Source organism: Vigna unguiculata, chromosome 3 (assembly GCF_037176805.1).
Source record: "Vigna unguiculata cultivar grain cowpea cultivar isolate G323 ecotype 2 chromosome 3, ASM3717680v1, whole genome shotgun sequence".
In the NCBI taxonomy this organism is placed as follows: domain Eukaryota; kingdom Viridiplantae; phylum Streptophyta; class Magnoliopsida; order Fabales; family Fabaceae; genus Vigna; species Vigna unguiculata.
The window spans coordinates 61,318,688-61,328,104 of record NC_140794.1 but is presented as its reverse complement, the minus strand read 5'-3'; the positions used below and the strand labels follow the sequence as shown (position 1 = coordinate 61,328,104).

At 33.5% G+C, this 9,417-nt stretch overlaps 1 protein-coding gene and 1 long non-coding RNA gene across 2 annotated transcripts; both read left to right on the top strand.

Annotated features, from left to right (window-relative positions):
* The first annotated feature begins 200 nt into the window (after nucleotides 1-200).
* Nucleotides 201-2,143, top strand: LOC114174877 (uncharacterized). The gene is made up of 3 exons (XR_003602757.2): nucleotides 201-352; nucleotides 459-526; nucleotides 1,860-2,143. It is a non-coding gene; the product is annotated as an uncharacterized LOC114174877 (long non-coding RNA).
* A 1,082-nt stretch (nucleotides 2,144-3,225) lies between these two features.
* On the top strand, nucleotides 3,226-4,646 carry LOC114175148 (auxin-responsive protein IAA29-like). Its single transcript, XM_028059918.2, has 3 exons — nucleotides 3,226-3,685; nucleotides 3,769-4,122; nucleotides 4,339-4,646. The coding sequence occupies exons 1-3, from the start codon at nucleotides 3,432-3,434 to the stop codon at nucleotides 4,391-4,393; spliced, it is 663 nt and encodes a 220-aa protein (XP_027915719.1). The 5' UTR covers nucleotides 3,226-3,431; the 3' UTR covers nucleotides 4,394-4,646.
* Nucleotides 4,647-9,417: the final 4,771 nt, after the last annotated feature.

Sequence of the window (9,417 nt, the reverse complement as noted above, 5' to 3'; positions counted from 1 at the left end):
TTAGAAACATTTTCTTTTTACTATTTTCATTTCCTCTATTTTAAACTTTTTTTTTTATTAATGTGTTGAATCCAAATAAAATAACAAAATTAATTTATTTTTAAACAATTAGAATATACTCTAGTGATTGTAAGGCCCCTTTTCCTTTCTGCCCTAGAATTTGTGGGCTGCTCTTGTAAGTGGGCCTAAGGGCTGGCCCAATGTATATAGACCCTTAGCGTTGCCCTAATTCTACACTTCTTGCACTTTCAGAAAAGAACCAGCCGTCACTCCCCATACCCCTCACAGAACACTCTGCTAGGGTTTACCCCTGACCCTGAACCAGTGAGCCCAGTTGCGTTCCTAGCCTCATGTAAGTACTCTACACCTCTGGTTTTGCTTTTCTTCCGCCATTACGATGTACTTCCAGTAGAGGTTCGTCATAGGCTCATGTATGCTCTTCTGCATCTGTTCCACAGCACTTCAATCTGCCGTTGGAGCTTCGCGTTCCGCTGTTGGAGACGCACCCGCTTTTAGCCTTTTCCAGGTACGGGAAGTTAGGGTTATGGTTTTGAGTCTCCTTTTGAATGGGTTGGGCGTTATTTGTTGAATGTATGATGGGATCTGTCTTTTGGATGCATAAGAATGCTTTGCATGTGTGTTTTGGCCGGAAAACATGGCTGTTTCAGTGAAGAACAGTGGCGAGACCTGTTAATCTCGCCCAAGCGAGTCAATCTCGCCTAGGCGAGATGAAACAGGGAGGCCCTGCACGAGATCTCGCCCAGGCGACTCGCTCACCTTTTGAGCAAGCAGGCAGCTCGCCCAGGCGAGGGGGGATCTCGCTTAAGCGAGATCCCGTGATGCCCACACACCTGAGTTTGTGCTCTCGCCTAGGCGAGGGGGAGGCTCGCCTGAGCGAGACCCCTCAGCCTGGGCGAGATGCTGGGCGAGGCTGTGTTATGTTTTGGACGTTTGATGATTCCCGAATGATCTGTTTTGATTGGGTATGATTGTGTGATGATGGACGTGTATATAATGGAGTATGAGATATATTTCTGGCATGATTCGTGAATTGTGAATGAATGGGTTGGTATGAGACTTAATGTGTGAAATAAATGAATGCGTTGGAACTAAAGGGATACATGATTAATATGAGATGAGACCCCAGACTCATTGGGATGGTGATGATCAGAGGTATGGACTTGAGAGGTGATGCATATGAGGATGTTAATTCCAAGGGTGGATATGGGATTGAAAAAAAAACATGATTTAATATTCTCTTATCGATGAATTATGAATGTTGGTCCGTGTCAGCGTGTAATTCCTTGGGGGTCTCTAGGTGAGACCTCCGGGGTCGCGCTTCAGTGGTCGGGACGTAATTCCATGGCCCCTGCTAGTGGGTGTTCATGGTGGTGCCCCATCTGTATAACTAGGTAAGGATTCAAGGTAAGGTTGTATGCTGACGCTCCGAGGAGTCAGTTAGTCTCACTTAGAGCAGACTGACTCTTGTGGTGGGAGTAGCAGGAGGCCTGAAACTCACTAAGGGCTAACCTTGTGGTGGGAGAGATTTGTTTCATTGCAACACTAGTAATACATGGCTCAGGATCGAGCAGCTCAGGGTCGAGCAGGGGTACCCACACAAGTGCAAGCATCCGCTGAATCCGACCAAGTTATACGTATCCGGATGAGTCGAGTCAAGTCGTAGTGTATTGAATGAAGGGTCATAACCTGTTTGGTTGCTATGTGGATGAGATAGTAAAAATACATTTGATTGCATGTTGAATATGTTGATTGGCTCTAGCTTACCCGTTTTGTTGCATGTTTGTGATGTATGTGGTTGTTCTTCTTGCGATGATCATCAACTTGGTTGATGGGAGCAGATGGGCGAGGTTCTCATGGTAAACAAGCGAATGGTGATTCCGCAGCTTAGCCATCTGGGCTGGAGTTTTCTTCGTATTCTATTTAGGGCTATGGCCCATGTATCTTTTTCTGTATTGCTACGCTACACTCTATGTTGTATTCGCTTTCAGCTTACCTTTGGCATCGTGGTGTGCCCGTGTTTTGTCAGGGTTGTGTTAAAGACCCCAGGACCACGCTACTGTACTTATATTGTGTGACGTTTTCCTTTAATTTCACTTAATAATTAAATGGGATGTTACAATGATGATGTAGATTTTATTGTTATAATCCGATGACATATGTTAGATATTTAGTATATAACAAAAGTTATACTCACATATTTTATAATTAATTAATTGATAATATAGCAATATATAGATTAAATTATAATCTATGAAAGTAATAAACTTTTAAAATAGTAACATAATTCATATGTTTTGTAAAAGAAATTATATAAATTTGAGGTGCATTTTATGTCATCACAGTCACAAGATTAATCTCAAAATAATTATAGAAAGTCCATTCAAAGAAGAGTTATCCTACAGTACATATAGCTTCAAGTCAATCTCATAGTTATAAAAGAACATGAAAATTTTGATGGAAATCTCAATGTATTGCTTGGTCATCCATCCACATCTAACTAATATATTTTGTCCAAGTAAATCAAGATTAGATATCAAGCTCAAGTTGTATATTGAAACTTCTTATCTGTCCAACCAAGAATAAAAATCCCATCATATACTTTTTAATTTTTTTTTTAATATCACTCATTTTAATAAATTTGCATGACGCTAAATATCGTTTTTTACCTATCTATTTTCTTATATCTGATTATTATTATTATTATTATTATTATTATTATTATTATTAATAAGGATTAACTGAAAGTTTTTCAATATCTGCTTTTAAATTTCTTATAATTGTACAAAATTACATACAGTATCATATATATACAGTGATACAGTATCCAATCTTATTTTTAATGGAAAGAAGGTGGGTTACAAAGAAATAGGTAAAGAAACAAAAGGCATACATAATTAATAAACAAAAGAGAATCAGATGTCATGATGGGGAAAAGAATAGAATCTAAACAGTGAGTGGAGCCAAATTGAAAGGTTTGGGTAGAAGAAGTAAACGAATTGATTTTTTTTTTTTCTTAGGGTTCCATGTCCGTGAGAAAGTAAGCAAGTGGAGATGAGATTTGAAGGGAATGCGCGTGAGTAACAGTAATGGTAATAATAGTAACAGGAGTGGGTTGGTGGGGTGAAGGTGGGGATCTGAGAAAAGAAATACAAGTAAACAAGGAGGCAATTGGGTCGGCAAAAAGGCAAACATTGATTCCGACATTTTACCCTTTCTTCCCAACACCTTGTCCCATACCCGCCAGCCCCGGACTCCCCTACCCTACTCTCATCTCTCTTTCTTACAAATTAAAACCCTCATCCCTAGCTCTTACTCTGTCTCTCATCATCTCCACACACATATATATACACATTTTCTCTTAGATTCTCTCTTCTCTTCTTATTCTTCATACCGCCATAACATTGCATGCAATGGAGCTTCAACTTGGTCTTGCTCTCTCAACCCATCAATCTCAATCTCAACCACTTGACCTCAATTCTCATGCCTATGACCCTATCTTCCCTTTCCATCAAAATAAAAAACGTACCCTCTCTCAGATCTTTGATCATGCACCACAAACCCCTCACACCGACCTTGTACTTCCAACGTTGTCTCTCCTTCCTTTGACGCCAACCCACCATCAAGATGATCATGATCACCACAGCCAATGTTCTAGCATCACCAAGTGAGTACTACTGGTCAAATTTTGTGTATTTCAACTCTTTTATTCTTTTATTCTTTCTTATTCATTCGGGTTTGTTTAATCAGGAAGGACGAGGAGGATGCAGATGATGTAGTGGGTTGGCCACCGGTAAACTATCGGAGGAAGAAACTCCGTGTCGATAACTGTGGAGATCACGACGAGGTTGCAGGAAGAAACAATCACGTGATATGGGTTGACCATGGTTGTTCCACCACCTCAAATTCTCAGTACGTGAAGGTGAAGATGGAGGGTGTGGGAATCGCGCGGAAGGTCGATCTTGGCATGCACCGATCCTTTCACACGCTGATGGAAACCTTAATGGACATGTTTGGAACATGTCATCAAGAATCAAACGGCTATGAATTGGCTTATCAGGATAAAGAAGGTGACTGGCTTCTGGCACAAGATGTACCTTGGAGGCAAGTGCTTCCTACCTAATAATACCTTTCTCATATTCCACCAAATCAAAACCCTACTCATTTATTTCTGTTACAATATGTACGGAGTAAAACCTTAGGAAATCACTAATACTAATAGTTAAGCAAAGATATCTTCCACAGAGAGAACACTGATTAGCATAAAAGTTCCAATTAGGGTGTGTATACTAATTAGTGTTTTGGGATTTTGTTGTGCAGGAGTTTTGTTGGGTGTGCGCGACGACTGAAATTGGTGAAGAACAGCAGTAGATGAATGGCGCCAAAATGTTCAATCTTGAGTTTGTCAACTTTGTCTGCCAAACCTTACTTAGAGTTAGAGAGATGGCGTTTACCTTTTTCCTTTTGGTTAACTGTATCTGATCCAGCTGAACTTGCCTCCAAGTATAAAAAACATCCTAGTATTTGCTGACAGTATTAGTATGTAGTTTTTTTGTATGAAACATTATGAAGGTTTCTAGCAAATAGTTGGTTGGTAATATGAATGATAAATCATAGTAGAAGTTTCAGACCTGTGTGCATTTTCATATATACTCTGTCTGATTTAATTCCTTTTACTCTTCTGAAAGGTTATACTTTTATATGTTTATTCAATTTAAAGTTTAAAAGTTTAAAACTATATTACACATACTCTTTTAACATACATTCAACATTTTTTTTTAAATCATATTAAATATTTTTCTCATTTATTGAGATGTTATTACGTGTATATTATTAAAAGTTCGCGAGAAAAATAATTTTCATGCCTTTTAAGGTAGAATCTCAACCTTTATTTTGTTTTAGTTTTTCTTCGTAACAGTGTGATTTGTATGGAGCTACTGACATTTGACATGAGTATAGCTGACGTGATATACTAGATTAATTTTGTGCATAATATGTGTGAATTTTAAGTAGAATGCATGACGTATGCAAATAATAAAAAAAAGTATGCTCCATCTTTGGTCGGTATTGGTTGGAACATTTTTTCGCATATAAATGAAGTTTATGGCATACTAGTTATTTGTGAGAGTATAGCCTATTTAGGCAGAGTCAGCTCGATTTAATTTAAAGAAAAAAAAAATCTATTTGAGAAAGAATATAAACTTAAGAATTTTGTGAAAGAAAAAAGGAGAATTACACATTTATAAATCTTACGTTCCGATTATTTTGTTTTATTTTATCATTTGTCTATCATATTATATCATATATATATATATATATATATATATATATATATATATATTAAACTAATTATAAAACAAGTTATAAAGTGTAAGTTAATTAACATAAATTAAACAAGATAAAAAAGTCTCATTAAAATAATAAGTTATACACATGCATCTGTACAGAAAGTACTGCATTCCTTACCTCACCACAAATATAATATTAATGAATCAAACCCAAATATTTTAAGATTACAGAATTTTGAACATATCCTACTGAATACTAATATCAAACTAAGATGTATAAGTACAATGTTCCAAACAGCGGCGAAACTTAAGTGTGACGGGAGCATGGCTTTCCAACGTTTTTTTTTATATATATTTTAAAATATATTATTATATTATTTAAATAATTTAGTTTTAAAAAGTTTTATTTAAATTTAAAAATCACGTTTTTCTTGTTGTAATTTATTTTATTTTTTATTTGATTTTTTTCCTTTGGTATCTCCATTTTTTTCTCTATTATTCTTTCTATTCCAATTTTTATTATTAATCTCTTATTATTTTTAAAATCAAATGACATCACAGTAAAATTGAGTTGAGAAACATTTTGAATCAAACAATTCTTTCTTTTGAGTAAGTTCATTTTTTACCTATTTTTTTCTTCGAAATAATATGTTTTTCTTTTGTATGTGGTTTTTCTACGCTTTAGACATATCTTTATAATCATAAAATCATGTTCTAGTTGTTGATCGAACTCTCTTTGTGTAGATAGAGCTATTTTAGCTTTTGAAGTTGTATAAGGAAAGAACAATATTAGGAATCTATTTTAAGATAAGGGAAGTTAATAATTTCTCTTAAAATATTGAGTCTTGGTTTAGAGATTTAATTTGCGGTATTCATAATTTTATTTTTTCCTAAAGTGAGAGGTGACGAATTTATATAAGAAAAATTATGATAAAGGATAGAATTGATTCTTTTTTCAAGAGAATGCTTGTGATGAAGATGAAAAAAATTGCATCTACGTTATCTAAACTTGAAAAACTTCACGATAATATAAAGATTGAAGAAAATAAAAAATAACTCGCTAAAGTTCCTAGAGTTACATATGAATTTGAAAATGCTTTAAAACGTGATACAGAGACACGTCCTCAAATTTGGCATATACCCACCAAATCAAATTGATGAGGTACGAACTTATCTAAAATGGGGTCCATATCAGATGTATCTAGAAAATTATATGTTGTCTAGTAAAGATTTTTATCCAAGAAGATTTCAATACACATTGTTTAGCTTATTTCCTTCATGATTAGAGTATTCGGTATTTGCTATTAAAAGATATTGCATATTGCTTACCGTGCTATCTTTTTAGTAAAAAACCAAACAGATGACCTGACTCAAATGTTTACATGTAATTGAGTTGATTATCATCAATATGTTTTAACTTTTTGAGTGTTTTTTTATAGGTTTTAAAAGTTTTTATAGCAAGCACTATGATAGTCTATATTGCAAGGAATATTGCAACAAACTTCACTTTTGATTCAATTATTCAAGATTTTAAGTCATTGAAAGAGCATTGAGAAACACTATGAATAAAGATAACTTTTGCTTTTCTTAATATATAATTGTTGATAATAAACTTTGTTACACTTTCATATATATTATTATCATATTTTTGTAGATTCTATTATCATGTGATTGTTTTGAATAGAGAAAATGATGTGAGGAAATAATTTATTTTTAATGTAAAAATAATAATTTATATATAAAAAATATAATTTGGTCCTCCTAAAATTTTGGTCCAAGTTTCGTCATTGGTTCCAAAATTATTTATTATTTAATATATCACAAATTCAACATCAATATCAATTTGATATGTAAAAATGATGAAAAAAAAAACGTGTGTTGATATTTTCATAATTTAATTTAAGATCGATCTTTTTGTTATAGAGTATGAAAAACCAAAACTTTATGTTTATTGTATGTACACTTGTAGTAAAAAGTCCGTTTTTAACTCTTTTTTTATGTTGTTGATTATCGTTTTTTGTGTTTGTTGTTGTTATCCACCTATGCTATATTTGTCTTGTTATCACTTCATGCTTACATTGACATGTATGGGACCCCAACATTGTCTCATCTAATACATCGCATTTTAACACAATTCATAGATTAAAGTGTCTATGTCAAAATGTAAATTACAAAGTTTTTCTACATCGATTTATATTATAAATGATGCAAATAGTATCAATTTAACTGAGGTCAATGGTCAACCCAAGCCAGCCTGGGTCAAAGGTCCAATCGAGTTGGCGCGGGCCGAAGGTCCACCTAAGTTGGCCTAAATCCTAGGTTGACCCAAGTCAACCCGAACCGATGGTTGAGTAGAGTCAATCCAGGCAGAAGGTCAAGTCACCTCTGGCCAAAGGTCGAGTCAAGTAGTCCCTGAAGGTCGAGTCGCCCTTGGCTAAAGGTAGAGTTGAGTCGCCCCTAGTCGAAGGTTGAGTGAAGTTGCCCTTGACTGAAGGTCAAGTTAAGTCGACTTGAGTTGAGTGTCGAGTTGGCCTTGGCCGAATGTCTATATGATATACCCTAGGTCGAAGTCATATCGAAAGTTGAAATCAATTGATTATAGTTCAAGGTCAATATGTCTCAACCCGGGCTAAAGGTCAGGCCTAGTCGGCCCAAGTTGAATCTTTGAAGTCAACACAAATTGAAAGTTGAAACGAGTTGTCCTGGATCGAATATTGAGTTAACTAAACTCGAGCTCAAGGATAGAGTTAAGTTTGCCTTAAAATAAAAATTAAATTATTTTATCGAAATAAAAATAAATAAAATCTAAGATATTTAAATTATTCCATTCAAATAAACTATTTAAGAAATTAAAAGAATTTAATCGTGAGTAATTCAAATATTATATATTTTTTGAAATTATTGAAATCTCTCTTACAAACACAAGTTAAGCAAGTTAAGGTTTTAGGAAAGTAGTAATTCTCAAAATTTGCAAATCTAATCCTAATTTCCAGTAATATCTTGAATCTTATTTTGTCTTGGTTTTCACAAAATCAAGGTCAATGGGCTTAACTTGAGCTAGTAGGTCAATATTGAAGATAAAATCCTCCACGATTTGTATAGAAATTCCTTAAAGTTGTGGTTTCAATATGTGGTAATCGTCATATGATATGATAACTCATTGCACATCTATAGAGTTCTTAGTGACTCCTTGCCATTGGATGACAACACCCTTCATTATTTTTTCACCTCCTAATATGTTAAACTACACCATTTTATCAATAAAGCTTTGATATATTATCCATACGTTTTGTAATTCAATATATATTTATACTATATTCATACAAAGATTGCCTCCCGATAACTACTATCTCACATAAATTATATGATTGATCTCATCTTATTTTCAAAAGCAAACATATATTTATCAACACCTCACAAAAAGGTACACGTTAATCTCATGCAACTTTCACACACCATTATGAGAATTAAAATTAATCTCACACAGTTACTTTAAACACTTATATGGCAGTTTTTAAAAGTTTAAAAACAATAACAAAATCAAAAACATTAATTCATCTGTTTGAGTATACTTTACATTAAGTGTCTATCTATAACGAATGTGGTCTTGCTTTACTCAAACTTTTCATTAATGCAATTCTCTTTTTCAAACTGCAACCCTTTAACATGAATGTAACTATTGTTTATTCCTGAACAATTTGCACTAGTATTGCTCAAAAGTGTGAGAAATGAAAAGACAAATATGTGTATCTGGGAAAATCTTTATTTCTGCAATTGTTAATTTTTTTTAACTATATAAACAAATCCAGTGGAGAAGAATAATAGCGCGAATAAATAAATGCTGGATACAAGTATTAAATAAATTTTTGTTATCTTTCCGTTTTGAATTTATTAATTCCAAAAATAAGCTAGTATTTTTACTATTTACTTTTTTAAAAATATATAAATTTAATTCCGATAGTAGTTTTATACTCCTGAATAACTCTTGTATGATATTTTCAATTATATTAACACTAGTGAAAATATATACGCAAATGTGTATTTAATTTAATTTAAAAGAAGAAGATAAATTTAAAAAAAAATGATTACTTGGAGAATAAAATTGAAATAA

Bases quoted from the DNA above. Each gene is read 5' to 3' on its own strand.
- LOC114175148 (XM_028059918.2), top strand. From the start codon at position 3,432: ATGGAGCTTCAACTTGGTCTTGCTCTCTCAACCCATCAATCTCAATCT. The intron at 3,686-3,768 runs GTGAGTACTACT...TTGTTTAATCAG, and splicing joins CAATGTTCTAGCATCACCAA to GAAGGACGAGGAGGATGCAG. The intron at 4,123-4,338 runs GCAAGTGCTTCC...TTTGTTGTGCAG, and splicing joins GCACAAGATGTACCTTGGAG to GAGTTTTGTTGGGTGTGCGC.